Source organism: Fusarium redolens (genome assembly GCF_020744475.1).
Source record: "Fusarium redolens strain MPI-CAGE-AT-0023 chromosome Unknown BKA55scaffold_7, whole genome shotgun sequence".
Taxonomy (NCBI): domain Eukaryota; kingdom Fungi; phylum Ascomycota; class Sordariomycetes; order Hypocreales; family Nectriaceae; genus Fusarium; species Fusarium redolens.
Window position 1 is genome coordinate 465,321 of NW_025763670.1, and position 27,691 is coordinate 493,011.

Genomic DNA, 27,691 nt, shown 5'->3' on the forward strand with positions numbered 1-27,691 from the left:
AGCTCTCACTTATTTGCTCTCAGCCAACCGGCCAGGGAACTCCGGGTCGTTTGGACGAAGAGCTATCTTTGGGTGTGGACCCGAATAGCCTGCCGGAGAAGGCTTAAGAGTTACTTTCTACAATTGAGCCCGGCTGGGACGCTCAAGATCCACCACCACAGTTTGAGCGATATGGCAAGCAGTTTCAACCACCTCTTTACTGTGCCGCCGACATTTTTGACAACAGGCCGGAGGGTAAGAGCGAAAGGCTCCAAATGGTCACATCGCTTCTTCGGCAAGGATCCGATCTGTACCAGGAGTTTCCTCAGGCTCTTTATAGCCGAGAACGCTATTCTAAACCCAGAGCACCCTTCCCCGGTGAAGATCCCCCGCGCACATTTTTCCCAGACTGTCCCAAGGCGGCCGATAGCCTAAATTGGATGGAAGAGAATGAGCATCCGCACTTTTCAGATGATGAGTGGGAAAACGAAGAAACAGCGCCTGTGTGGGGTGCTCGACATCTCATACATGCTATCATCGAGGATGGGATTTGGTTCAAGCAGTTAATAGGCTATCCCGGCTTTCTGGAATCATTAGATCTTGAACATCGTGATCCTCAAGGACGCACACTCCTGCTCAGTGCGTGTCGAACTGCAGCCGGAGCCGATGTCCTTGCTGGGACGCCTCTCAAGGATATTGATTGGAGAGTGGAAAATGGAGAATCAGGCCAAAAGTTATATCCAAGCTGGGATAGAGACTCGGGGTCGACCGAGTCAGACTTTTCGGAGCCAGGCTCGGAGACTTTGGTTGAAGTATTTCTTCGACTTGGAGCAAACCCCCTCGCGGTAGATAACCAGGGGAAAAACGCACTGCATCATCTCCTCGTCGAGGTTAGCAATAACCAGAACGCAGATTTTCAAGAGCTGCCCATTGTTCGGCGGTCTTTACGTATCCTTTCGTCGAGATACCCGGCTCTGGTGAGCCAGCCTGATCACCATGGAATCTATCCACTACATGCAGCACTTCGTCGAATGCGATTTCACCCCTTGGCTGAAGATCTGACTCCGATCATCTTGGCAGAGCCTCTTGGGCGTGTCCAAGAGCTCCTGAGAGCTGGTGCTGATCCCCTGGCTAAAGATAGAAAAGGAAATGCCGCGTTGCATTACCTGGCTGACGACGATTTAACTGGCATCTGGTTTGCGACGGGTAAGCGGGAGATGTTCTATAACCTGTTAAAAGGCGGGTGCAGCCAGGATATAAATATGCCCAACAACGCTGGAAAGACTGTGGTGGAGCTCATAATGGATGATAACGGCCGTATGGAAGATGACAAGATCGGCACCTAAGGTCAATCTCGCACGACCCCTGATCAAGATTTCCAAAACTGGGAGGATGTTGATGCTGAGGTCTTCGCTGCTCTGGAAGAGGCCGGTGTTGATTGGAAGGTCAAGACGTCGGAAGGTGGAAACTTGTTACATCTTGTTGCGCGATCTGGGCTTCACCAGGACAGATTGATTTGGAGGAGTCGATTCCTGGTGAAAAGGGGATCGATGCAAAGGAACCGGATGCAGACGGTTGGACGGCGAGGAAGATTGCAGAGCATTACAGATTGAACAAGTATCGGTTCTATGAGGAGCTCGGCAAGCTGGAAAAGGGCGAGGTTCAGGTGGAGGAGCCGTAGCTTGGAATGAAAAGAGTCAAGTCGATTGCCGATCTCGCGTCAACTGGCTTGAATACTTAGCATAGAAAGACATGAAGATGAAAGGATGCCTTATAGCTATATATCATAAAGACATTGGGTTTGTATTCATGTTAACCTATCCGTGCACTTCACTAACTCAACTCCAATACACTAACGCCCATCCATGGCCGTAATTCTCTCTAATTCAACTCCTCATGCACCAGTAGTGAACAAGCCGCCGTCATGTTGATGATAAAACAGGTTCTTCTATGCCCCAGATAACCTAAGCAGCAACTTCCAAGACGCATCGCCCAGCGACTTGACCAGTAGCAAGCTTCTTGATCCATTCATCGAGATCCTCAAGCTTGCCCTTGGAAAGAATTGGCTATCATTTGTTAGTGCACTGGATCTCCTCTGAAAAAACAAGGATATACTCACACGGACCAGTCCTCGAGCAGTGAAATCAAGAGCCTCCTCGACATCCTTCATACTACCTGTAACACTTCCCACGATCTTCAAGCGTCGAAGAGCAACTGCCATTGGCGGTGCACCAGCAATAACAGTTGGGTCTTGAGGGAGACCAACAGCCACAGCAGTGCCATTGGGACGGAGGTAGTTGGGTGCAGTCTCGTACGCCGCTCGTGTCGCAGCTGTGATGATAACACCGTGAGCACCGTATTTCGTGATCTTCATGACCTCGGCGGTGATGTCCTTTGTTGTCTTGAAGTCAATAAAGACTTCAGCACCGAGTTTGAGGCAAAGATCTCGTTTCTCGTCGCCACCATCGATAGCGATGACTCGCATACCCATGGCTTTGGCGTATTGAATGCAGAAATGTCCAAGGCCGCCTCCTGCACCGGGAATAACTAACCATTGGCCTGGAGTCACTCCAGATCTTGAAGAATGTCAGCATTTTGTATTCTAACAGGTGCAATTGCTTACCGTTTGCAAGCTGTGTATGCTGTTACGCCTCCGCACATAATCGGTCCAGCCTCCTCATCAGAGACACCATCTGGAATTCTCGAAGTATATCTTCCATCCGCAAGAACATATTGCTGAAACGTCCCCGCAACAGAAAATCCGCTGTTCGTCTGGTTAGGACAGTGAACCTCATCCGAACCAACTCTACAAAAGTCACATTCGCCACAAGTGCTGGCAATCCACTTCACACCAGCACGATCGCCAATCTTCCACTTATGCTCCATGCCTTCGCCAATAGCTACGACATTACCGGCTCCCTCGTGCCCGGCAATACCTTTAGAAGCGTCCATCATGCTGACGCCAAAGTCCTTCCACTCATTGTGCAGGAGAGACTTATCAGAGCCGCAGAGGCCGGTCCATGTAATTTTGACGAGAATTTGGCCTGGGCCTGGCTTTTCAACGTCGACTGTGCGGATGGGAGCTGTTGCTTCTGCGCCAAGTCCTTGACGGACGGCTGCTCGTTGTTGAGAGGGAATTGACATTATGAGACGAAGGCGATGCGAGATCAAAGGAGGCTGTTCAAGAGTTCTGGAGTTGAGATATTTGCAAAAGCCATCCCAGAGGATGTCGAGTGTTTTATATCATGTGAGTACTGACCGTTCCACCGAACCAATATCAGACAACCTTCCATGCGGGCATGATTCCGCAAGATCTTTCGAAGCAGGGCGGAAACAGGGTGATTGTTGGTCTGATGGTGAGGGGTCGAATGAGGTGACACGAAGTGGATCCAGAACTGCGTTTGTTATCTCTATTCGAGTAACAAATCTGGCAAAGAGTAACGGACAAGAGGAGCTTGTCTGTTTCTGCAATTGCTTTGACTTGTCGCTTTGACATCATGTATGCCCGTTGGCCCGGCATGCATATCGAAGGATGAATGCGGGGAAGTTGAAACGACATCATTGTGATCCTGTGAAGAGAGGAGATATCACCTGATGGTGGATTCCGAGGAACTTGAGTCAAGTGAAACTAGTCAGGGCTAATGAGCAAGATCTGGAAACCGAGAACTCGCTGAAAGTTTAAAGAATGGTAAAGAGAGAAGATTGAGTTTATCGTAGATCGCCCTTATCGCCGAAAAGACACATGAGACGTGAAACAAACATGCATCATGGTGTCGTACAAATGCCACGCTGCAGGGATATGCTTGGCAGCAGAAATTTCTCAACAAAACGTCCGAGCCGATATCACTGCCACATGCATCCCATGTCTCCGACCAGCAATCATCAGTTCAAGATAGATCAAAGCTTTTCGACATGTCACAAGCTCCATGGCCTGATATCTTCTCAGCGCGTGGTTGGGGCGAAGAACAGACGATCTCGACAAGGATCGTTCAGACAGTGGGGGCTAAGGGGGTTTTCTGCGCGGAACAAAATCCGGGGATCACAAGAGATCTGGGGAAGTTGGAATACCCCGAGAGGCGGGTTCTTGATTTCTTGCTTACGATTGGCTCAGCTTTATCTATACGATACGCTTAGATGTAGCTCCTGTTGTCAAAAACGTGTTGAGGCTTCGGGTATATATCCCCGCTATTACCGTGTACCGAGACCGAGGCCCTCGTTCGGCCCGTTCGTGAGCCCCTCTATCTTTATCGCCTGATCTATGCAACGATATGTCCCTTAACAGATCAGTAACTACATAATCCATGAATTACTACTGAGACTCTTAATAACTTCTAGTAGCAAAAGCAAATAGAATTTTTACCTTCCCTGGCTTCAAGTAGTAAGGTGAAGAGAAGCATTGCTTGCATTCACTAAAGACAGCAGAGATTTGAACTATTATGAACAACTTCTCATGGTGATCATGCAGCCCAGCTAAGATTACTCTCGCTAAGTACTAGTTTGCAACTTGTCAGTAAAATAAAGGAGAGGTTATAGCTGTAAAAACCTTAATAAAGATATTGTGTTCGCCGATAGCTACACATCACACAAACTGAAAGACAGTTCAGGTTCTTGCATTGGTACATCTTATTACTGGGCTTATTGTAATGCTACATTTTGACACACCTAATGCCTCTCAGCGATTGACTATGTAAACACTTGCTATTGTTAGTTATCATTGTCTCCGCGAATGTGTTCTTTACCTTTGTACTGGGGCCTAAAGCTTCTTATAGCTAATGTAGCAGGTGCGAGGCAATCGGAGGCCAATTATACTCAAATGTTGATTATTGGGATATACATAGAGGTCTCGACAGATCTTCCATTATTATTTATCCACAAGAGCTGAAAACAAGGATATGACCCTCGACCAACACACTACATAGGGAACGACGTATCACAACGATCTGCTAATACAGCACCGAACTTGATATGCCGACTCTGAAAGTTCTTGCATAAAGTATTGGCGTGATATGATATTCATTCATGAATCTTCTCAATACTAAGGCTAAGTATAGACATGCATGATTCAGAAGATGAGTGGGTTTGATGGAACAAAAAGGCAAAGAGTTCAGAAGTGGGTTGGATTACTAGTACATATTGACTACACTACACCGAGAACCAATCTATCATCCCAGGCCTGCCCGCCGGTGTCCTGCACCAGTCAATCCCAGTATCATACCAGAGAGTCCTCTTGCAACTTGATACGAGTCGTCTAGTTGTTGCCAGCAGCCGCACCAGCACCGGCTCCTCCTGTCAAGCGCTCAAGGATGCTGCCGAGAAGACCTCCGGCACCACCGCCATTGGCACCACCTTGTCCAGCGTCAGCGCCGTCCTTGCCACCTTGACCGGCATCGCCTCCCGCAGCAGCATCATCACCGGCGGCAGCATCTCCGCCAGCAGCGGCATCATCCTTGTTTCCAGCATTGCCCTTGTTGCCATTGGCGGCATCACCATTGGCATCACCGTTGGCATCACCATTGGCGGCATCACCATTGGCGTCACCGTTGGCATCACCATTGGCATCACCGTTGGCGTCACCGTTGGCGTCACCGTTGGCGTCACCGTTGGCAGCGCCATCGTTGGCAGCACCGTCGTTTGCGTTACCATTGTTGTTTCCAGCATCGTTGTTACCCTTGCCGTTACCTCCGTTCTGGGCACCATCACCATTCTGAGCATCACCCTCGTTGGCAGCATCACCGCCGTTGTTCTGGTCAGCGTTGTTGTTGTTTCCGTTGTTCTTATCCTTGTTTCCCCTTCCGTTGCCGTTACCGTCACCATTGTTGCCGTTGTTGCCATTGTTGCCGTTGTTGCCGTTGTTGCCACCAGCGGTAACGGTAACGGTAACAGTAGCAGGGGCATTCTCAGTAGCGGCAGCAGTGTCGGTAGCAGCAGGGGCCTCAGTGACTGCAGCAGTGTCACCGGCCGCTCCGGTCTCGCCAGCAGCACCTGTCTCAGTAGCTGCAGCAGTCTCAGTGGCAGCGGCACCGCCATCCTGGGTAGCAGTGTCAGCACCAGTCTGGCCTGGGTCAAGCTGGCCGGGACCAAGAGATCTGGTGACGACGGTCTCGTTGGCGATACGGCTCTGGATAGCACCGACATCAGTGGCGGCATTGGTGGCTGTGTCGACAGCAGTAGCAAGGGACTCGGTGGCAGTGGCTTGGTCGCCCTGGTTTCCTCCATTGCCTTGGTCCTGACCGTTGCCTTGATCTTGGCCATTATCTTGACCCTGGCCGTTATCTTGACCTTGGCCTTGATCCTGTCCGTTGCCTTGGCCGTTGCCGTTATTACCACCTCTGCCTTGCCCGTCCTGGCCATTTTGTCCGTCTTGGCCGTTCTGGTTATCTTGTTCGTTCTGATCGTCCTGCTCGTTCTGATCGTCTTGTTCGTCTTGAGCATCGTCGTTGCCATCCTGTTGGCCCTGGTTCTGCTGACCACCACCACCTAGCACCAAGATCTCGGGCTTTTCTTGTCAGTAAGGGACAACTATGAAACAAATTATATGCACTTACCGATCGAGGTTCGATGAGGCCAATCACTGGCGCACCGGAAACTGGTAGAGCTGCAGAAGCCATCAAGGCCTGGGAGAATCATCAGCGTCAATGCAGCGAAGTGGCAGACAAGGTACATACCGCGAACTTTCCAGCCAGTGCTGGAGTCGGCCTTCTGTCACCCGACAGGGCCTGAGCTGCAAGAGCACCGATAACGATGTTGGAGAAATACATATTGAGTATTATCGAATGATTGTGTTCAAACAATTAAAGAAAAAAGGCTGCCCAGCAGTTATTGATAGTAAAAAGGCACCAGTCCGAAAAAGAGAAGAGAAATTGTCGCGTCAAGCGAATCTTAATAGTCTGAAATGAGAGATGAGTTTGGATGACGAGAAATTTGTTTGGTGAGAACAAGTCAGTCTTCTTATACATGATTTTCAATCTTGCTACACCCTCCAAAACAGATCTCAAAATAGATCAACCAAAAGCTTAACTTCGGAAACTTTGCTGATACACCAAACGCCAAGAATGGACTCCTGTGGCAGTGCTAGCCTCTTTTCCCCAGGAAAGCCGAGACTGCTTGATACAGGTCTCAAACTTGGGATCGGCTGTTAAGCTTTCCCTTGGCGGATGCGATGATCTATAGTGGAGTTGAGAATCGCGACTAGGGATGTGAAGTTTGGGGTTTGGTTTCATTCGTAAGTTGTGTGCCTTGTACATGAATAAATTTGTTCGGTTGAAACGTTGCCGAATGCCGATACTGGTTTGTTTCATGTATACGATTACATACTCAGTTTTGGTGAGGCAGCCCCTGGAGGGGCTACTACACCGGATGTGTCAGATTGCTACCGGATGATAATGGACCGTGTCAGAGCCTATAATCCTGGCTTTGCTATTCCGATGGAGCACGTGATTTGGTCTATCTTATTGGGTTGCAGTGAAATCGTTAAGGTTATTTCCTGAGTCGGTATTTGGCGCGAGCTCCAACCTCTCAAAAAGCCGCGTCATTACGTGAGCGTCACATCGCGCATGTTACAGAACCCTGGAACCTTTTTGACCCGTGCATCATCAATGTCTCAAGGTAGCATAATTGGATAATAGGGTATAAGATTGAGAAGAAACACATGCTATTGACGCCAATTCTTAAATGCGATTGGGTTGTCCGTAGAAATATGCCCTGCATTAAAACGAATGTTATCCCTCGGCGGCCAAAAATACGATCGTCAAGAAGAAAAGTAAGCTGATATTGCAGAAGCATGCCCATGCCAGCCAGTATACCCAAAGTCAGCCCAAGAACACTCACAACTCCGTTTCCTGGAGTCTTAGTAGAAGCAGCATTTCCATCGGTATCCTCACCGTCACCATCATCTCCACCATCATTTTCATCATCATCGTCATCCTCCGCTTCGTCCAGGTCAGACTGCTGGTGAATCAAAGGCACCGCAGGCACCCAGGTAGCAACAACAAGGTCCCTCGAGTAGTCCGACTGAGTAAGCATTCCATCATCCAGGTACGTTGTAGTTGGCGTTGTCAGAACTTCGAGAGAAAGCAACGGCTGCGTCAATGAACTGCCATCTAAAGTCGTGACAGTTAAGATGTCCACTGGCGCAGGGGTGTAGCACATGGACGAATAGTTGAATTCACTCCTTGGGCCGAGCGTCGAGAAACACTGCCCAACAGGGTTTGCTTGGTAATCACTTTAACTGTCAATCTCGATTTCTGCGCGTCAATCTATGTACCAACATACCTCGGACAACAGTAGGCAATTGTCTCTGACACATTCATAATTTCGCCCCAGAAGTCAGCAGGCTCGAGTTGCACCGCTCCAGTGGTAGACGCCTGTATACGACTTGTAAAAACACCAGATACACTCAGAGAAGATTCTCCCTCTTTGATCATGGTTCCAGCGGTAGTCCATCCAGATGGACAGGCTATTTCGGGCGAGTAGTAATGATACCAGGCCCGATTCAACGGTGTAGTCAGGCTTCGCAGTGAATCATAAGACTTTCCGCTGGGAATACAGCTGCCGTAGTCTTGGAAGCCGCACGTTGGATAGCCCCAGATCCAGTCGGCTGAGCTTGCATTGACAATAACATGATGATCAGTGCCGGTTGCACATGCCGACGAGGCCGAGAAGGTCGTAGTCAATGGTCCCAAGTTATGGGCAGTGAAACCAAAGAACTCTGTAGAAGTCGGCATGTTAACTCTATCTTGTTCAATCTACCGTTTAGTGATGCAAAAGAAGCTGAAAAATGGATCCATAACGCGACAAGCGGGCGCTTTTGTGCTTGGGGGAATTGCGCCAAGGATCATCATCATCATTGTGTCTGGACATTCGCTACGTCACGCGACAATTTGCCAAGAGTGATGAGCTTCAGCTCGGTTGGCTGGTAATCTTAGTTTCTGCGAAAGGCGTAGAGTGACAATCACTCTTGGCAAATCCTAAATGCAGGTGATTAAGCAAACGGCCCCCAACATACACACCATTCGAGACTCAACGGCCGCCATTCCCAAGGAATTAGGAGTCAATTTCAAGGCAGACGCTGATCATTTCATGTCAGGCTATGTTGGGATTTCCCAATTGAATTGAATATACGGGAATTCGGTATCTGAGCTGAGGGTAGGTTGAGGTTGAATGTGATTGTATTTTATTAATGCTACCCTGTATACGCAGACTTTAAATCAAGCTTGGCGCTTAGGTTTTAAGCCTGGGGAGTAATCAACGAATCGAGAAATCGCCGAGGCTCCGAGCGTCATCCTCGCATTCACCCCACCCATTCAATTGGTATCTTGTTTGGTCCTTGAGTCACAATTTTGTTCCTGTACCCTAAACAGAAAATCCGGAATCAATAACAACATTAGATCCTGTCACGGATTCCGATTTGATGAGCAAGATGATCTGCTCCGCGACGTCCTTTTTGGTTATCAGCTTTGTTTTTGAAGGCATGAAACTCGCACGTGCGTACCTCAACTTTGGTGATCTGCTTGAGGAGAGTCTTTTCTCTAGCATCGTCGATCTTTGACTGCGGCATGTTGGCAATCCAATTCTTCGTAGTCAAGTCAGTCAATGTCGCAAGGCACCCTGGTATAATCGGAGCTTACTGTCTCCATGAACCCTGGAGATACAGAGTTGACGCGAATTGATGGTGCCATCACCGTGGCCAGAGTCTTTGACAAATGAATTTGCGCTGCTTTTGTGACAGAATATGCCTGGGCAAGTGTCAGCTTCAACTTTTGAAGACGAGTGAATGGCCATTGCTCACAATAGAGCTCCCGCTTGGCTTGACTCCTGCAACAGATGCAGTCATAACAAATGCACCATTGGCCTCCTCCAAGTACTTCTTCGCCGCATGGCAGAGAAACATATGGGACTTGACATTAGCCGCATAGCAGCGATCCCAAACTTCCTCATCAACATTATCGTCGATGTCGTTGAAATTCGCAAACTTGGTCCATCCAGCGTTTGATACAACAGCATCCAGCCTACCCATTGCAAGGACAGTCTGATTGACCAACTGCTGAATCTCTGTCTTCTTGGTCACATCAGCTTTTATTTTCAGGCACCGTGGTCCAGTATCCTGCGAGAAGCACTTCGCAGCCAGTTGGTTGAGGTGCACAAAAACATCGTGGGCTCGTTCCTCGTTGGAGGCGTAATTGACGACGACTGATGCGCCAGCTTGAATTAATTTTTCCGCTACGCAGAGGCCCAGACCAGATGTACCGGCCGTTACGAGAACAACAGAGTCTTGAAGAGAGCGCGTCATGATTTCAAGAGTGTAGATGATAGCTTAGTTGATTACTGGTGAAGGTGAGGCCTGTGTCGAATTGGTGAGACAAGCACGGGGTAGCTCCGCATCACGGAGGCTGATCTCCAACCATTGACGCGGGAGACCGGTTTCGGAATCAAAGAGACGGACCAATCCCGAAGTCCAGTCGCGATAACAACCTCCATATGCTTGAGTTCGGAAACAACCCAATAATCTTCAATTGCTGCAACAAATCAATCACAAATGCCCAGACTTAATCCTCCTCTGAGCCAACAATGATGTCGCTATACCCGTCTAATGCCCGCTCTCGGCTCTCCGCTCAGGAGCCGACACTAACCATCTCAGCCTCCCATGTCCTGATTCACCGGTTCCGATTTCTCCTCAATCCACTCATTACCAACCATGGACTCGACGCCTCAAAAATCCCAACACGACAAACGTCGTCGCCAGCAGCGAAAAGCATGTGATTTATGTCGACGCCGCAAAGTCCGCTGCGACATAGTAGACCGACCATCAGGCCCTTGCTCCGTCTGTGAAAAGTCCGGGTTCGAATGCCGGTGCGGCTCCGATGAGCCCTTGTGGAAATGAAAATGATAGCTGATGGGGATACAGATCTACGGCGAAGTGGGCTGTTGCGAGAAGAAGTTCGGTTGTTTCTAGAAATGCATACGATCGTGATACACCTGTCAGATCACCAGGAGTATCGCAGCCGGATCCGGATGCCGGAGCCGTTGAGCGGGATGATCATCTTTCCATCCTCGGACCCGAGGCTTCGTCGCAGCCATCGCGGCGTGATAAGACATCGAATGATGCATCTCGCTCAGATGGTCAAGAGAAGCTCGCTCGGGAGGGATTAGCAAGATTCTTCAAGCATGGCATCGGTGCTGCTGCTTGGGCTGTTTTTGCATCTACCAAGAGTTTTCGCATCGCTTACGTCGGCACGGCTGTGTCGAACCTGGTTCATCTTGTCGATTTACACCGGTCGTTTAGACAGCCTTACTCTTCCATTCTTGGCGATAATCAACGACCTTTGTCTGCGCCTACAGGACCAGATACTCATGGCTCGTTCCAAGAATCTGCAGATGGAAGTACCAGCAGCGATAGGATCGGCGGAAAGCCATTGCATTATCCATATCCTCCTATTCGACAAGTCAAATCTTGGAAACCTACACCGAACTCATGGGTAACTCAAGATCTGGTGACGGAGGTATCTTCTTTCCCGGCGCAAGAAGTTCGCGATGCGTTGGTAACAGCGTACTTTGATCACATTCATCCATTTCTGCCCATCGTGTCAAAGCCAGAATTTCTCGCTCGGTATCGGACCCCTGATAATCCTCCACCACTTCTACTATTTCAGTCCGTTCTCATGGCTGGTGCCCACGCATGTGCTCATCCCCTCGTCGCCACTGATCGTCACGCCGTTCAGAACAGACTCTTCAGACGAGCTAGTATGCTATACCATATGCGACACGAGTCAGATCGAATGCATCTTCTCCAAGCAGCTGCTCTGTTCACATGGCATATAGGCGATGGTGATACAGTCGCTGGTGGTCCGTGGTACTGGGCTGGCATTGCAGTACGAATCGGCACTGGCCTCGGTGCTCATCGGAGAAGTTCCCAACTCCCAGCTACAGAGATGGCGCAGTATCGACGATGCTGGTGGTCTGCTTTCTTTTGTGAAGTCTTTTCTTCATTGGAGACTGGAAGGCCTTGTGCAGTGAGAGCAGAGGATATAGACCAGCTGCCACTTCAGCAGGAGGATATCACTGATACGCCAAGTACTGATCCGACTATTGCTGAATCTGGAGTTAGCCCTGATTTCTTGAATCATCTCGTTGACCTCGCCTACATCGGTCTCGACGTCATTTCACTCAACGCACCCGCGCGAGATCGTCTCATAGACGTAGCATCAATCGACGCCCGTCTAGGCCTATGGTCCCTCCGCTCAGGCATTTCCACCGTCGCAGAAGACGACGACTCATGGACATGTCATCTCCGAATGCACTACAATCTCCTCCTTCTCCACCTCCATCGCAACCTCCACGAACAAAGCAGTCAATCCATCTGCTCAGCAGCAGCCCAAGCAATCGTAACGTCCCTTGAAAAGCTCACGGCACGCGATGAACTGCGCCAATGCCACTTTACATCCGTCAACGCCGTGACAGCAGCCGGTATACAATTTGCCGGTGAGATTCGCGCAGCTGTTACATCCCAGACCTTTTTAGTCGCTATCAATGCACTTGAGAGATTATCGAGGCTGTTGAGGTCAACAATATTACTTGCCAGGCATTGGCCTAATGCCGAGGCTGTGCATAGTGTCTTTGAGGAGCTACATCGTGAGTATGAGACGCTTGTTACGCAGAGGTTGCAGGGTGAACAAGTTATGGTGCCGGAGAGTCCGCCTGATTGGAATAGGTTGCTTGGAGGAGAGGGACTACATCAGTTTAGTAACTTTACATCGGACCAGGATTGGATGAACATTAATAGCTGGACAGACTTATTGTAGACTCCAACATAAAATTAACCGTCATTGAACTAGCTTAGTGGTTCATGAATCCTAGACCCAGCGCGATGTCAACATGCTCTCGAAGTGAATCAGAAGATAGCTACGCCATTTGGTGGACTAGCTACGCCTCCAGGAACCTAACAAATATCAGACCAGCAGCTACGCAAACATGGGACGATCTGAGGAACTTACCTTGAGTGGCATACTCGAAAAGAAGAACGACCATCTTTTTCTCTTCTCGCATTCTTTACTTAGAGCTTCTAGGTCAAACAACTCCCCGATTGGCATTCCCCAGCCCGCTAGAAGCCACTCATGCAGAAAGTAATCAGTATTCTGGCAAGGCCATGCCTCCATACTAGGTTGATCTCCAGCAACTGCTGCAAAGTCTTGCTCCCAAAGCCATCGGAGTGTTTCTTCTGAAGACTCGATGCCATGAGCTGGTGGGACTTTGTAATCTGCTAATGTTTTACACTCGTCGTCGGAGAGCTTGTCATAGGCTCGAACCCAGCCTGTGCGGATGAAGAGAATGTCGCCTTGTTGGAAGGTTTTCCCTTGGCTTTTGGCAACTTCTTTTAGTGTTGAGACGGTAATTGACTTTGTTTCGAAGGGAGTTAAGGCGATGTTGTTCTTATCTGCCCATGATGCATAGTCGAGTAGTACTCCGCGTCCAACGACACCACCTCGCTCAACCCAAGCTACATCCATCAGCCATTTCCACTTACAGAGAGTATAACTTACCTTGAATGCCATTAACATCCGTGGACAGCAACTCATCCAAACTCTTCCCATTGAACCAAAGTTTCTCCTTCTGATAAGCATAATGCCTGAATCCATCCCATTGTGAACTACTCTGCGTATTAAACATCAAAGTGTCATCATTAACAGCACGAGGAGTTTTAGTAGTAATCTCATGTTTGAAAGGTGCACGACCAAAACAAGGTCGTGACATTCGATTGAGAGGCCAATCGGTAGAAACTCGAACGCCGTCGCGTATCTCTGATGCTGCTTTTGCTATGATTTCTGGGGTCAAGAGGTTTAGCATCCCGCATTCGTCATTGTCGCCGAAAAGGCCCCAGGCGTTTCCCGGAGGACCATCTTTGCGGAGGGGAAGGGAATCGAAGGATGGTTTGGATGACATTGCGAGTTTCTGGTAAATATCAAAGTTCAGTTGAGTTTGTTGATGTTGGTGTTGACGTTGATATCAAGACCCCGCCTTTTGAGGGGAACCGCGGTAAGAAGCCCGAACAACTTGTTGATCGAGATATGCTTTGTCATCAGTACAGAGGAAGATAATCGCAAGACTTTAAAATTTCAATATGCATACACCAAGATTTTAGTTAATTTGTGTCTTATGACCCCAATATAGTGTTGAAATCCGCCGTTGTATTGGTTTATAGAGTCAAAGAACATCGGATACCCTGCCAGATCTCATACCTGTCTCTACATCAAAACTCTAGCCTCCAGCCTCCAGTTCTACTTCGCATGCTGTATCAAAGTAGCCCTCTCAGCAATCCTAATAGATCTCACCCGTCTCAATTCCTCCTGCCTTCTCTGCTTACTCTTATCTCTATAGCACATAGTAATAAGAGTACATGTACAAATAAGTATAAGCCCTGAGAATACACAAGCTATAATAATACCAGCAGTGCCAACATCATTCTGAAGTTCCATGCAGACAGTAACTCCGTTACTTGACTGAGTCGCGCATAGAAGGCCTGGAGAACATGTACTCGAGGTTATATTCGCAGTATAACACGAATATGTGCTGAATCCCGTTGTCTCGCAGATGGTGCTGGTCTTTACTGTTGTACTGTAGCAGGAGGCACCGGGTTCTGTGGAAGTTGAGGTCGTGCTTGTTGATGATGGTTCACTTGAGGTCGAAGTTGATGTTGCGGTTGTTGATGACGTGATGCTTTCGTCGGTAGTTGATGCTTCTGTCACGGAAGAAGTTGTTCTGAGCGTGGTAGTCTCAGCCTCAGCCGTAGTGGTGGCTTCATCTTCTGTAGTTTGTGCGGCTGATGTGTCTCGTGTTGCCGTATCCGTAGCGTCTGCTAAGGTTCCGGTATCCGCTGAACTTATGTCTTGACGTGGAATCAATCGATGAAATTTCAGGTCCACAAGACCGTCCCCATGTTGTTTTGCATGCCACATTGGCTCTGAAGAGGAAGAGGAAGCACTCTCTGGGGAGACATATGCCTCAATGAGATCGTGTTCTGAGCGTTCGACTCGAATGCCTTGAGCATGCACCAAGGCGCTTGCGCCAAGGACCAATAAAAAAGATGAAACAAGCATTGTATGAATTCAGTGCTCGCGTTGTACTGGTATTGTTGAACAGTCACTTTGATCGTTCGCCAAATCATACTTTTCCTCATATCTTATAATTAATCACCTATGTTGATTCACATGTAATCGACTTGTATTCGTCTAAGTATAGTACCCGCATGAGGCTCATCCTTTGTTTTTCGTATGTTTCTATTGTAAGCTTAACTTACCTTTGCGCGTCCTATTATAAGAACATGCTGCGCATTTCTAGCGCGCCTTGACGCGGCGGCAATTGCGTCAACTACTTCCGCGCCGCTTAGTAACATGATATTCAGGGGAACCTTGGGGAGCGCAGAGGCTGCTGAATTTAAATTAGGGTGCTAAAAATAACAGCTCAAAGATCTTCTTAAGCTTCTGGCTACACTAGTTTTGTATTTTTGTCGCTTAGGATAAAAGTCTTGTGTTTTCTGTCCTCCGAGGGAAGACCTCGGGTCGGGATGTGGGCGGCTATGAGCGATCACCCACGATGCAACTATTTTTACGGTTCCGGCCCATCTGCCATGCGTCATCAGGGTATCAAGAGAGGCGCAATGAATTATCCATGACAAAGAGTAAAATAGCTTCGCTTTTATCTTAGCGTTGTTATCTGTCAAACCCTAGGGCTGAATACGTATTAACATGGCTGAGCATGAAAACCAAAAGAGATGTGAATTTCCATCATGATTCCAGCCGTATATCCAGTACGAAAAGACTCCACAGAAGAAACTTTCCAGAACAACAGGGATTTCGCCTCGCTACGCAAGCTGAGACACACAAACATGCTACCCGTTAGCAAATCATGATGTGAAAAGGGGGAACTAGTCGATAAAACTCTTGAATAGCACGATTATTGGGGAACAGACCGGAAGGTCAAGAGACTTGGTATCACCTTCGACAAGAGAAAAGTTAAAGCTGGCTTCATCTTCAGCACAGAGGCTTATCTGTATCTCGGTATGAAGTTATCCCCATAGCCGAAAGTCGAACCAGTTGAGAACTCATTTTGTTTCTGAAATGAAACTGAGAAACCTTTCTAAACGATAAAACAATTGTATCATAGTAGCAGTAAGCAGACCATATGATAGAGAACCTAACAGTAGAGGGTTGCACGAACGCTACTGATCCTCGATCCGAGAAGGATCGGAGATATTTTCTCCGGTGATATGCTTGAAACAGCTGTGGTGAACATCGAGCCCATAGTAACTCGGCAGTTTCTCTCAGGTATATATCACAGCGGGGCTTTCAGCTTTCTGTGATTTGTTGTTCGCGAGATATCCTGGCAATCGATTTGCAAGAACTGCTAAACTAAGTTACCACAAGCAAGAAAACTGTCGTTGGCGTGGTATATCTCGCATAGGTATGAACTCAATATTCGTATAAGGTTCTCGGATCTGTGAATCTGACGGGGCGAAGTCAAGCGACCTGCCTAATTCAAACGCTTCAGTGAATATCTCCATGGACTGCGTTGTTCAACCGCTGAGTAATCGGGAGCGAGCCAGATTAGACGTGCTGATCATTATGATTCAGTCGTGAATGAAGTTGAGTCACTGTTGAGCTATGACATGAAACCCTGAGCTATATAAAGCATCTTCCGCTACGTATCCTCTTGGTATCCTGTAGACTTTGAAACCATTGTGCAGCGGGCTTTCTTACCACATTCTTACCGCCATTAACATGAAGCTCCAACTTGTTCAGGTTCTCGCCTTCGTATCTTCCAGCCTAGCGCAGGTCGCAGCCAATCCTCCCGAGGGAAAACATTATTCACAAATTCCACTCAACACCTTGTCCGAGAACTCGACGTCCGCCAACGTAGCGTCTTACCAGTCCAACACTTCGCTCTATTATCTTGGCTATAAGGACAAAGACTGGTCTCGGCCGTTTGTCAAATACTGGAAACCTGCCGTGAAACAAATTTCCGATGATGTGCAGAAAGGCATTACAGAAAGTCCCCATGCCAGTAAATTGGGTGAGTTGCTTGTAAGTTATGTATACGTCTCGACTGATTTCTTCTGTAGTGTTCAAGCCACAGGAAGCAGCTCATTATCTTACTCAGCCGGGATACTTGCAGTTAGAAAATGGCTGAGCCGTGAGTGACGATAACAAGCTGATGATAGCCATCCGTACCGATATGGGCAAAGGTATTCTATTCCGCTGATCGTGAGGTCTGAGGCACTAACTCTCTAACAGTAACGGGGGATATGTATGACTGGTGGTTTGGATGGCACCTGGTTGACCCTCAAAGGTATGCTTGCTTCAGTATGCCCTGCCTTACTCGTTGTCTAAATCTGCCCAGATATAAATTATGGCATCCACTCGCTCACCAATATGCCTATCGAATGCCGAACGAGATCGACTGGAGTAACAAGACCTTACCTGAACGTTATATCGGATCATACTCCTGGATAGACGAGTTCATCGGCAACTTTGCCACTAAACTGACCGTTAGCTTCGTGGATCCTGCAACTCTTGGATTCAATACGAGCGCCTACGAGTCGCAGGGCATCGAGACTATTGTTACTGCCCATATTACTAGTGGTGGGTAGACTCATCGGCTTTCATGTCTCTAGCTAACCATTTAGGACATACTACCAACGTTACCAGCAATTCCTGCCTCATGCATCAGATCCGTCGCAAGGACGATGGACAGCGAGAGCTGCGATCTCGATTCTTCCTTGGCGTCTTTGCAGACACGCAGGGTCATGATCTTGGCGTCCATTGCGCCGTTGAGATGTCACGTGAGTTTTAAATCGCCCTTCATTGATTCTTACAAGAACTAATTCATCGTGGATTTGGCTACATTTCTGCCCGGACTGTTCGCTGAGTTCAAGGATACGATCTGATTGCGATTGGAGCTTGGGACGAGCGAGGTACCGATACATTAGCTAATGGTTCGAGCTGAAGGCCAGCTTCGGTGGCGTATTGCCAAGATTCGTGATTCGATATCCGCTACAGCTGGCCTCAATATTGGACCAGGGTCTTGAAATCGGGCTTTCGGTCAGATATGTCCTAGCTGATTCGTTTCTCCGAGCAGGGAAGCGAAGGATAAAACAATATGATTCGATAGTCATGCTTATCATGCATGCAGTTTTCTTAAGGCATATGTCACTTCAGCTTTTGTTGGCTGGTAAACGAAGGGCAAAAAACAAGGCTGCCGTCACAATTACAACCCCGCATTTCCAGCATTACAGGGTCTTGATCCTTCTTCTGCTACACTCTCCAAACTTAGAAGCGCAAAGGTATACTAGTCTAAGACTTAAGCATAAGCTTTCAGTTGTATTGACCAGTTGTGGACGCTTCGCTAACGGCCACGCCTTCACTCCCTAGCCACCACTATCTCATCATCTGCAGCACGTGGAGCATTTTCTGAAAATGCTCTATCTCGCGCCTTTTGTTCTTTTATCCTTTGCATTGCTTTCGGTACCAACCCGCGCAGATTCTGGTGATGATTTCAGCAACAACATGTTCTCTGACCTCGCCCCGTAAGTCTTTATATTGAATGCTACAAGTAGTGGTTACTGACTCTGGAGAGGTTACTTGCGTTATTTGGAGAACGGGTAACGATGCAATTCCTGAGCCAGTCCATGGGTTGGGCTGACTGCATCATCTTAGCAGTGGCACCCCTTGGTAATATTACAACTATCGTTAGTGCTATCCGGGTTGATGGACCAGCTTAGCTCAAGGCCATTATAGGGAGAGTCTAGAGAGAATCTATCAACTGCAGAGATGGAACTAATGTCATCAACGTCTCAAGAAACCTGTGAGCTATAGAACGGTAGAGATGTGGTAAGATGCCAGGGAAAGGCCCCTGTCACAGAGTTCATTTGTCTTGCCCCAACGGATGGGGGCAAGACGATCAAACGTATCAAGTTCATGAAGCTAAAGGAAGCCATTGACCAAAATCTGATCTGTAAACAGGGCATGTGGCCCTCACTCTTAGGTTCTACTGACAGCTGATGAGGAATGAGATTCGCGCCGGGCAAATACCTTGAGCGTACTTCCCCTATCGACGACTATACCCATAGTCTTTCTATTCCTGTCAGGGGTTTATTAGCTGCTGGATGAATGAAACATCACCACATTATACTACCACCATTTGCCTGGAGACATAAACAACTGAGATTCTGCTACGTCAAATTATTCCAGTTGACATGCTACTGAGAATTAAACTGAATTCCGTATTTAACGCATGAATCTCTATTTATCCTGTTGGTTGGTGCATTTCTACTCGCGACCATGGCTATCATGTTTGAAATGCTTCATCAAAGCGTCCGAGGTATCGCGCGATAGGATCCAGTCAACGGCCAAGGCTCTAAGAAGTACATCAACAAACATACCTTAATTATCAAAACCTTCACTAAGCTTGTATCCTCACATGACACGGGACAAATTTCAGTTGAGAGCCTTCAAGTTTTGCTAACGAATCCTCGAGGCAAGGTACTACGTGGCTGACCAGTGTCAGAGCTGTAGACTAGCTCTGTATGGACTAGTCCGGTTTCTGATTGGATCACTCATCTCGGTTATGCAGTCTGACAAGTCTGACTGTCAGAAATGTTGACAAAATCAGTAGCTCTCTGTCATTTTTTCTCAACCGAAGACAAGGTCGTCAGCTTTCTCTCGCATACTGACTTTCTCTCGATTTTTCCCAGGCCTCAAGCATCTATCTATCCATAATGAAGCCTAACTGGGAACCTTTCGTGAAATCTACTGAAGATGATTGGACTGCTGTACCAGACCCCGCCCAGCGAAAGCGGATCCAAAACAGGCTGTCCCAACGAGCCAGGCGTATGTACTATGATGACACTATTATGCGGAAGTACCTGGCTGATCTCGATTGCAGGGTCACGACTTGCTGGTAAACAGAAGCAAGTGGCACAGTGTGAAGGTAATGAGGGCACGGGAGTCCTCGTGAGAAGAGATGCACGTCCTAGTCCCGGGCAATCTTCTACTCAAGCCTCAAGCATGGCTTTCGCAGACATGTTCGATGCAAGCCTCTTATATAACCAGTGCCTACCAGAACAACCCACAATGGACAGTCATTACCTCATCTTGACCGACCTGACCGCCGCCACAGCCCTAGCCGTCATAGCCCAGCGTCTCGACCTCGACTGCCAGCAAATACCAGGCTTCAACATTAAAGCCCTAACCGACAGTCTCCCATCTGCTATAGCGCCCACTCAATTACAGAAGAGCGTTCCTCACCTGTCGTACCTGGACATGCTGCCCTGGGCGTCATTGCGGGATCGACTCCTCAAATCTCTCTCTATTATTAATGAAGAGGAGTTTGCGCGTGATATGCAGTATGGAAGCTTGAAGGTATGGGGGACTGTACCGTGGGACCCGATGGGATGGGAGGTTGGCGAAGACTTTGCGAAGCGGTGGTGGTTTTTGATGGATAGTGGGATTATTCAGACGACTAACTTTTGGAGATCTCAGCGAGGAGAGAGGCCATTAACTCTGGAACTGCTACAATGCTGAATCAGTAAATCCTTGCATATGACACTAATTCTATGTTCTTATCGATTAACTGGTACTTTGGAAAGAGGGCTGATGGAGGGGAATGCATTCTGACCACTATTTCGCTTGGCTGTTTCAATCTGACAACACAAATGACCTGGGTGTCAGACTTTATGAAGAAAACGACAACATAAGATTTATAAGCGAAGATATGTCAGTCTATAAAATCAACAGTAGCGTTTTGTTTCTTCTCACGAAAAAACTAAAGCATACTCATTTCTAGCACCATTTTCTTTAACCCCCGACGTTCTGTCACCATCTCTTAATCCACTGTCATGCAAGCTGCCTGGACACAACTATTCCCACCCAAGCCTACTTTCACAGAAGAGAATGTGCCTTCACTAGAAGGCAGGGTCTTTATGGTGACGGGTGGAACTAATGGCGTCGGCCTAGAGCTAATTAATATGCTCTACTCCAAAGGGGGCACAGTTTATCTCCCGGCCCGGTCCTCCACCAAAGCACAAAAGACTATCGAGACCATCAAAGCCGCACACCCAAAAAGTATCGGTGATCTCAAGACTCTTCACATTGATCTCAATGATCTTACTTCCGTGGCAGCCTGTGCCTCTGCATTCCTGGCTCAGGAGACTCGTCTGGACGTATTATGGAATAACGCGGGTATCAGCGCCGCACCGTCTGACGAAGTTACAGCCCAAGGATACGAGCCTCACATGGGGATAAACTGCTTGGCGCCATTCCTCCTCACCAAGCTCCTGCTCCCCGTTCTAAAACGGACGGCCAGCAGTAACCCTGGCCCCTCGACACGAGTCATTTTCACAGGTTCAGGTGTGATGGACATGATGGCCCCGTCTGGAGGTATTCCGATGGCTGAGCTTACTCCTGGCAATCAATCGAAAGACCCAACCCGAAACTACACCATTTCAAAAACAGCGAATTGGTTCCTTGCCTCCGAATTCGACCGACGTGTGCGCTCAGATGGAGTTCTCTGCATTTGCCAGAACCCAGGCAACCTGTCGACTAATATCTGGGACCGTGTGCCGTGGCATCTCAGAGTACCGAACAAAGTCTTCCTACACCCACCTAAGCGAGGAGCTTATTCGGAACTCTGGGCTGGGGTTAGCACAGAGATTAAGTTTGAGGACGGTGGTAGGTATGGTATTCCTTGGGGTCGATGGCATCCGAGTCCTAGGAAGGATCTTGTCCAAAGCTTGAAGAGGAAAGAGGACGGTGGGACTGGAATTGCGGCGGATTTCTGGGATTGGTGTGACCAACAGACCAAGAAGCATGTTTGAGGCGATAGGTCTTATACTTATCAAGACGGGGTGCATCATCAGCAGGGCATGGAATCACGGATGGATAATGGTGTAGGTTGCAGCAAGGAAGTTTCAATAATAAATAGCAGGCGTGCCTTTAATATTCATCCAGCGTGTCTCAGATAGATTAGCATTGAAAATGTAGCTCAAGCGACAGCTTTGTCTCTTCCCTGTGAAATCTGCCCTAAAATAGTTCCGATTCGCAGATGCAGCCCCGTCTCAACGTCTGATAGCCTCAGCTTGGGAGGACCGGAAGACTGAGAAGAGGCCTTCTAATTGAATATTGGAAAATCAATTCATCAAGCTTACTCTTTAAAAGAAGCCTTCAGCCTGCGTATGCAGTAGTATGTCGCTGGAATGGTATGTGCAGAAGTGGGCTAATTGTCTACACAGACTTCAACACGAAGCTCTGTAGTTTTCCCTCCTCATAAACCTCAGCCTCTACAAGCCTGCCCGTCTCCTCTATCCCTCCATCGCGAAATTCGAACCGAATCACGGTTGGAATAGCTGAAATGTTCCACGTGAGTTTGTGTGGATTATCTGGCTTCTTCCACCTGTGGACTTGTCAGCCAACACTCTCAACATTGATTAGAATAATCACCCACCCAGGCCGGGGACCGACGCTCTCGTAGATAGCCTTGGGACCGTCGTGCTTATCAAAGGTCTCTGTCAGGAAAGGCAAGGCAGCTCGGACATCAGAACACCACGGTGCACCGGTTTCCACGTCGTTGGAGCTGGTGAGAATAACATAAATGGGCTCGTCACCCCCAGCAAGAGGAACTAGGTCCTCGGGACTCGACAACTGAACATCATTAAGTATCGGCATAATTACAGCTATTTGTTGATACAGTAATATGTCTTACGTGCGGTTAGTGCGGACTATTTATCCTTCCATGTAGGTGTGGATCAAGGCGATGGTGTCATCAGACCCAGTGATTATTACACCGCAACCTGACTCATATCTCCTCTCTAGCGCTACCTATCACTATTCAGAAACGACCACAATGCGGAACCCGTTACCCCTCCAAAACCCAGTCGGCTCAAGACTACCGCGATAAGTGCACGTTGCCTTTGCTTGACCACTCGAAAAGCACCCGCCTCGCAGAACTCTCCGGATTGTACCGTCCGCTGCCAGATCCTCACGGCCATCTGAGCTTTTCCACGGGTATTCAAACATTGGCGTCGCCATGTCGACTCCCCATAACGTTGTACACCATTCCCATACTTGGCCTGTCATGTCGTAGCAGCCAAATGGTGAGCAGGACTGGGGAAATAGACCGACGGCGCATTTATTGTTCAGCGCTAGTTCTTCGCAGTTTGATAGACTCGTTGCAAAATTGGTGCCCCATGGATAGATGTTCTGTCCTGCCTGTGACTCCCGCTGATCTCCCCTGGATGCTCTCTCCCACTGGGGCTCCGAAGGTAGTCGTACGGTTTCGTTGGGTTTTATTTTACCTGTTTCCCTCCATTTCTGAGTGAGCCATTGGCAGTATGCTCTGGCGCCATGCCATGTGAGATCCGTTGCTGGTGTGTTCTGTGAATAGGGATCATAGCCATCTTGACTCAGCCAAATACGGCCTGTCTGCTGCACAAAGTCCCCATAGTCTCGATTCACAACTGGAAACGCGCCAATTTTGAATGGACCAAGATGAAGCTCATGAAGAGGACTGGAATTCGGATGATTGGATGATCCAAAAAAGCTTGTTCCTTCTGGGATTTCAACTAAGCCTACCAGATCGCGCGGATCCCCAAAGAGTGAGAGGTAGCGACCGGCTACAACCCGATGAGATATGGGGAGGGTTCCAAGCCTAACCACCTTCAGTAGAAGATCGATGACTTGGGTGACAAAGGGTATATTGCTAGGGTCTATGAACTCGCAAGCGACAAGTGCGGCATATTGAGCCTTCTCCCCATCAAGGTCATCGTCATGCCGGTTTAGAAGTTCACGGATGAAACTCTCTTGCTTTTCTCCCTTTGCAAACCGATGCAGAAGACTTCGAATAATGGGCATTGCCGCCTTAGCATCTCGGTCAAAGACCTCCAGTATCTCCTGGAAAGATGCTGTTTGTACCTGCGCAGCCACTAAGAGCTCTTGAACTGCGGTGCACGAGACGAATGGCCATTTTAGAGTCGTCCTTGCCAGGGGATTAAGCTGACTGTGCCGCTGATATGTCCATTCGTCCCACGCGGCTTGTAGAAGAGCTTGACGCGTCTCGGGCGATGAAAACCAATGCCCTAACCAAGCATCCAAGGCTGATTCGCTTGTGTCCCCAGCATGTCCGGCCGCTAGGGACAAGGCAAATATAGCTGGTCTCGAAGCCGCGGTTCCAGAACCAAAGTCTGTATCCAGACACAATTTTCGAGCGAGCTCGTGTCTTTGAATGGTCAGTAGCGGTAGTAGCTGGAGCTTCGAAAAGCCGGCTGGCAGGGTCCAGTCTTGGCTAGCATCGTCTATACCCAGGACGAGCAGCCTAACGTGCGGTCTTGGAGTAATAGCGCTGGCTATAGATGCGAGATGCTTCACACCTTGAAATCCTGCATTTTCGATGCCATCCAGTATCAGAAGCAGTTCTTCATCTCCGCTTTCCTTTTCTCTGCTATCCCAAGATTCAAGAATTGCCAGTAATTTTCCATCAGCATCTGCAAGATCTTGCGTGTTGGTGATTGTGACGAGCAATGGTAGCATTCTCAGCCCACTCAATATCTCCTTTCGTCTCTCGCCGCCTTCATTCCGAGGAATTGCGTCCCTATCCTTCTGAAAGATATCCGCGGCATGACCAAATACCAGGTACTCTGCGAACGTCGTCTTTCCCGAACCACTTTTGCCGGTGAGGAGTAAGAACCGATTGTCTCGTACGGCTTCGACCGCAGAGACATAGACTGCCTCCTCTCTCGTATTGCCACCTTTGTGCTTTCGCAAACCTTTGGCTGCCTTGTCTTCAACAGTGAGGTTCACCAGTAGTGGGATGTAGCCTTCAGATAAGGAAACTTTATCGTCATTGAGGGTGGTGAATAGCGTCTTTTGACCTAACGCCACTCCGTCCCGTTTGAACGAAGACCAGTCCTCCATATTATGAGATTCGTTCTTCTTGATCTCGGGGCGTGGGTGTGGCTTGATATGCTGACCAAGGTTGAGACCTCAAATTGTGTCAAGTGCATGAACGGGACTAAGACACGGCTTATGAAAGCGACTTGAGATGGATTTCGTTTTCTGGTATCCACATCGGCCAAGCACGTCATTTTGTACCCTGTCATGCCATTGACGACGCTAGCCCTCTGACGGAGGTCATTTGTTATTCAACTCTAAGAGGTAGCACCAGCCGGACAAGATAACGAACAGCGGCGAATTTTCCACAGTCTAACTATGTCACAAAGCCTTCCAGCGGCCATTTGAACTCAGAACATGATGAATATAACTGTTCTAATCATTGGTTCCTGTCCCGTACTTGTCTACATACAAAGCCCAGCCCTTCCATTCTGGACCACCATGTTTGCTCTTCTTTCCGACTCTTGGTGTTTCCATTCTATTCCAGAAAATTTAACTACGTCGATGATTATTTGACTCGGCCTGCTTTCGCGTACGCTAGCATTATCCACCTCTTAAGCCAGGAGGTTCTGAGCCCTGAGACTACTTTTTTCGGCTATACAGATACTTCATCGCCGTGATACTCAGAATGGCGATTCCACCAAACAGGATCAAAATCTGATAGCCATACTTGTACTTTGGCGCATCGTATGTCGGAAACAGGACCACTGCAGGCAAATTAGCTCTATCGTAGCCCCTTGTTACGTCATGCAAACACTTACATGGTACCCAGAGGACCCAGGCGTACGACACAAGATTAGCTGTAGCCACCAAAAGCTGCCTCGTGTTGGTATCAGCAGCATTCAATCCGTATGTCCAACTCTGTTTTATGCATTAGCTGCGAGCCTGAGAACAAGACCACATAACTTACAATGAGCACAGGAGTACATGCTGAGCCGGCGTAGGAGATGTAGTAAGCGAACATGAGAGCGGACTTGGGAATGTCCCAGACTGAAAGAAGAATATTGGCCACGATCATCAGAAGCGTGAGTGACAAAATCAGCCAGTAGTACTGTTTGGTTCGGTCCGCTATCATTCCCCAGGCTACCGTTACAACAATGGCGAGCGCATTTCCACCAGTTGGTAAGTAGTTGATCTTTTGCACGCTGTATCCCTCTGCCTTGAGCCAGAGGTTGAAGTAACTTGTAGCTGTGTGGCAGGCAGCGACCATGCTGTGAAGTATAAGCGACTGCGTTATAGAAAAGAGTGGCGTTGTGACTTACGTGTACGGGATGACAAACATCCAAATTTTCCATCCCAAGTAGATTCGCTTGATCTCGGCCCAGTTCAGTTTGATCTGCTCTTTGACGCCAAACTTGGCAATTCGCTCCTGGCCATACTTGATATGCTTGGGAAATGGTAAGTTTCTTGTTAGATCTTCTTGGAAAGTTGACTCACTTCTTTTGTCCAGTAAAAGGCTCTCGTGTTGTGTGGATGATCAGGTAGTCCGAACAGACCCCAGATGGCCACAGGAACTGAGATTACTCCGTCCATAATGAACAGCCACCTCCAACCAGCGAGGCCATGCCGTCCGTTCATACTACCGTATAAACCAGCCTGAAGATATCCGCTGAACATGCTAGCGATTGACTCAACCTCGAGTAGAATGGCCAGACGCTTTGTCAGCTCATTGGGACCATACCAACTGCCAAGCATGGCGATGTATCCAGGAAAAGCGCATGATTCGAACAAGCCGATGAAGAAACGCAAAGCGTACATCTTTTGATGTATCAGTCAGTAAGCCTTGAAAAATGGGAAATAATATCTTACCACTTTAATGCTGTGGGTGAAGCCCATGCCAATGACCAAAGCCGACCAGCATATCTCACAAGCAGGAATCAAGATGGAAGGGCGGATATGGCTCAGCTGTAGCATCTGAGCCGGGATAGTACCGACCATGATACCTAGACTGAACCATGTGCCAAGCCAGTTGCGCTCGTTGCCGTAAAGACTGAGATCTTCTTGCATGCCACTGACAAAAGCGTTACCTGCAGCAACGTCAGCCAAGGCCTTGGGATTATGTTTGCTTTGCTCAAGAACTCACTGTAATTCGTTTGGTCCAGGTATTTGATGAAGTAGCCAAGCAAAACCGTTGGACTAGGCGCCGTTAGCTGGGCCTCTCGCTAATGCAATGCAATGCAGGACGAGAAAGGAGGCACTACTTACAAGAAGATCAGATCTAAACGTCTGACATATGCACGGTATTTAGGATCCCCGTCAATCGAGTCCCAGAAGAAACCAGCAATGTGACGCCATTTAGAACCCGACTTTGCATTGGGGTCAAGACCATGGTCGATGACCTCTGTGTCCGACACAGGGTTGGTTTTGACGTCGTGGCTATGTTTTGACACGACTTCAGCGTCACTGAGGGGGTCAATCTGATGTGCCATTTTTGCCGTAAGCTTGGTCTTTGCTTGTCATTGCCCGGAAATAATCTGGCAGTTATATAAACATGACTGATGATGAACACGAAATTGCCCGATAAAGTGCAACACCTAAGTCAAGAAAAGTCAACTACTGTTCTCCAGTAGGGATCTAATTCCTCTAAGTCGCAACACAAAAGTAGGACTCCACTGAGCATGGCACTATGGATTTAGGCGAAGTGTTGATAGATATCTGATAAACTGATGGCGCAATAATAGTCTGAGGATGCGACAACAAGCTAGTACGGAAATGCCAAAGTGACATAAGAGTACATGGGATCAGTATGGGGAGCTGTCAGCAAAAAAGGTATTTCTATGAAC

At 48.2% G+C, this 27,691-nt stretch overlaps 13 protein-coding genes across 13 annotated transcripts; 6 read left to right on the forward strand and 7 right to left on the reverse strand.

Annotated features, from left to right (window-relative positions):
- Positions 1 to 254: 254 nt before the first annotated feature.
- Positions 255 to 1,660, forward strand: BKA55DRAFT_689115 (uncharacterized protein; the record flags this gene model as incomplete). Its single annotated transcript, XM_046199311.1, has 3 exons — positions 255 to 1,296; positions 1,354 to 1,424; positions 1,490 to 1,660. 3 exons carry the CDS (start codon positions 255 to 257, stop codon positions 1,658 to 1,660), a joined length of 1,284 nt encoding a protein of 427 aa, XP_046049864.1.
- A 283-nt stretch (positions 1,661 to 1,943) lies between these two features.
- Positions 1,944 to 3,123, reverse strand: BKA55DRAFT_509602 (uncharacterized protein; the record flags this gene model as incomplete). The annotated part of the gene is made up of 3 exons (XM_046187535.1): positions 1,944 to 2,045; positions 2,099 to 2,555; positions 2,603 to 3,123. The coding sequence occupies 3 exons, from the start codon at positions 3,121 to 3,123 to the stop codon at positions 1,944 to 1,946; spliced, it is 1,080 nt and encodes a 359-aa protein (XP_046049865.1).
- Positions 3,124 to 5,560: 2,437 nt separating this feature from the next.
- On the reverse strand, positions 5,561 to 7,143 carry BKA55DRAFT_737405 (uncharacterized protein; the record flags this gene model as incomplete). Its single annotated transcript, XM_046201359.1, has 3 exons — positions 6,645 to 7,143; positions 6,525 to 6,593; positions 5,561 to 6,475 (listed from the first exon to the last, which is right to left on the reverse strand). Coding segments are annotated over exons 1-3 (1,077 nt in total), but the record flags the coding sequence as incomplete, so codon positions are not given.
- On the reverse strand, positions 7,096 to 8,702 carry BKA55DRAFT_689118 (uncharacterized protein; the record flags this gene model as incomplete). The annotated part of the gene is made up of 3 exons (XM_046199312.1): positions 7,096 to 7,143; positions 7,807 to 8,200; positions 8,251 to 8,702. 3 exons carry the CDS (start codon positions 8,700 to 8,702, stop codon positions 7,096 to 7,098), a joined length of 894 nt encoding a protein of 297 aa, XP_046049867.1.
- Positions 8,703 to 9,133: 431 nt separating this feature from the next.
- On the reverse strand, positions 9,134 to 10,411 carry BKA55DRAFT_566000 (uncharacterized protein). Its single transcript, XM_046192569.1, has 4 exons — positions 9,767 to 10,411; positions 9,606 to 9,713; positions 9,470 to 9,550; positions 9,134 to 9,417 (listed from the first exon to the last, which is right to left on the reverse strand). Exons 1-4 carry the CDS (start codon positions 10,265 to 10,267, stop codon positions 9,331 to 9,333), a joined length of 777 nt encoding a protein of 258 aa, XP_046049868.1. The 5' UTR covers positions 10,268 to 10,411; the 3' UTR covers positions 9,134 to 9,330.
- Positions 10,412 to 10,672: 261 nt separating this feature from the next.
- On the forward strand, positions 10,673 to 12,776 carry BKA55DRAFT_593302 (fungal-specific transcription factor domain-containing protein; the record flags this gene model as incomplete). The annotated part of the gene is made up of 2 exons (XM_046195535.1): positions 10,673 to 10,827; positions 10,883 to 12,776. The coding sequence occupies 2 exons, from the start codon at positions 10,673 to 10,675 to the stop codon at positions 12,774 to 12,776; spliced, it is 2,049 nt and encodes a 682-aa protein (XP_046049869.1).
- Positions 12,777 to 12,865: 89 nt separating this feature from the next.
- BKA55DRAFT_726533 (putative cyclase-domain-containing protein) lies at positions 12,866 to 15,068 on the reverse strand (the record flags this gene model as incomplete). The annotated part of the gene is made up of 4 exons (XM_046201137.1): positions 12,866 to 12,913; positions 12,969 to 13,471; positions 13,515 to 13,923; positions 14,430 to 15,068. 4 exons carry the CDS (start codon positions 15,066 to 15,068, stop codon positions 12,866 to 12,868), a joined length of 1,599 nt encoding a protein of 532 aa, XP_046049870.1.
- A 1,680-nt stretch (positions 15,069 to 16,748) lies between these two features.
- On the forward strand, positions 16,749 to 17,958 carry BKA55DRAFT_737409 (uncharacterized protein; the record flags this gene model as incomplete). Its single annotated transcript, XM_046201360.1, has 4 exons — positions 16,749 to 17,040; positions 17,262 to 17,316; positions 17,368 to 17,609; positions 17,654 to 17,958. 4 exons carry the CDS (start codon positions 16,749 to 16,751, stop codon positions 17,818 to 17,820), a joined length of 756 nt encoding a protein of 251 aa, XP_046049871.1. The 3' UTR covers positions 17,821 to 17,958.
- Positions 17,959 to 18,163: 205 nt separating this feature from the next.
- BKA55DRAFT_343252 (uncharacterized protein) lies at positions 18,164 to 18,784 on the forward strand. Its single transcript, XM_046185763.1, has 3 exons — positions 18,164 to 18,310; positions 18,399 to 18,553; positions 18,604 to 18,784. Exons 2-3 carry the CDS (start codon positions 18,444 to 18,446, stop codon positions 18,746 to 18,748), a joined length of 255 nt encoding a protein of 84 aa, XP_046049872.1. The 5' UTR covers positions 18,164 to 18,310; positions 18,399 to 18,443; the 3' UTR covers positions 18,749 to 18,784.
- A 960-nt stretch (positions 18,785 to 19,744) lies between these two features.
- BKA55DRAFT_689123 (uncharacterized protein) lies at positions 19,745 to 20,549 on the forward strand (the record flags this gene model as incomplete). Its single annotated transcript, XM_046199313.1, has 2 exons — positions 19,745 to 19,856; positions 19,912 to 20,549. 2 exons carry the CDS (start codon positions 19,745 to 19,747, stop codon positions 20,547 to 20,549), a joined length of 750 nt encoding a protein of 249 aa, XP_046049873.1.
- A 314-nt stretch (positions 20,550 to 20,863) lies between these two features.
- BKA55DRAFT_510774 (uncharacterized protein) lies at positions 20,864 to 21,841 on the forward strand (the record flags this gene model as incomplete). Its single annotated transcript, XM_046187639.1, has 1 exon — positions 20,864 to 21,841. One exon carries the CDS (start codon positions 20,864 to 20,866, stop codon positions 21,839 to 21,841), a length of 978 nt encoding a protein of 325 aa, XP_046049874.1.
- A 406-nt stretch (positions 21,842 to 22,247) lies between these two features.
- BKA55DRAFT_511174 (uncharacterized protein) lies at positions 22,248 to 25,001 on the reverse strand (the record flags this gene model as incomplete). The annotated part of the gene is made up of 4 exons (XM_046187677.1): positions 22,248 to 22,416; positions 22,468 to 22,664; positions 22,808 to 22,817; positions 22,849 to 25,001. Coding segments are annotated over 4 exons (2,529 nt in total), but the record flags the coding sequence as incomplete, so codon positions are not given.
- Positions 25,002 to 25,490: 489 nt separating this feature from the next.
- BKA55DRAFT_726549 (major facilitator superfamily domain-containing protein) lies at positions 25,491 to 27,337 on the reverse strand (the record flags this gene model as incomplete). The annotated part of the gene is made up of 8 exons (XM_046201138.1): positions 25,491 to 25,615; positions 25,670 to 25,769; positions 25,819 to 26,119; positions 26,171 to 26,295; positions 26,346 to 26,666; positions 26,718 to 26,935; positions 26,992 to 27,070; positions 27,140 to 27,337. The coding sequence occupies 8 exons, from the start codon at positions 27,335 to 27,337 to the stop codon at positions 25,491 to 25,493; spliced, it is 1,467 nt and encodes a 488-aa protein (XP_046049876.1).
- Between the last annotated feature and the right edge of the window lie 354 nt (positions 27,338 to 27,691).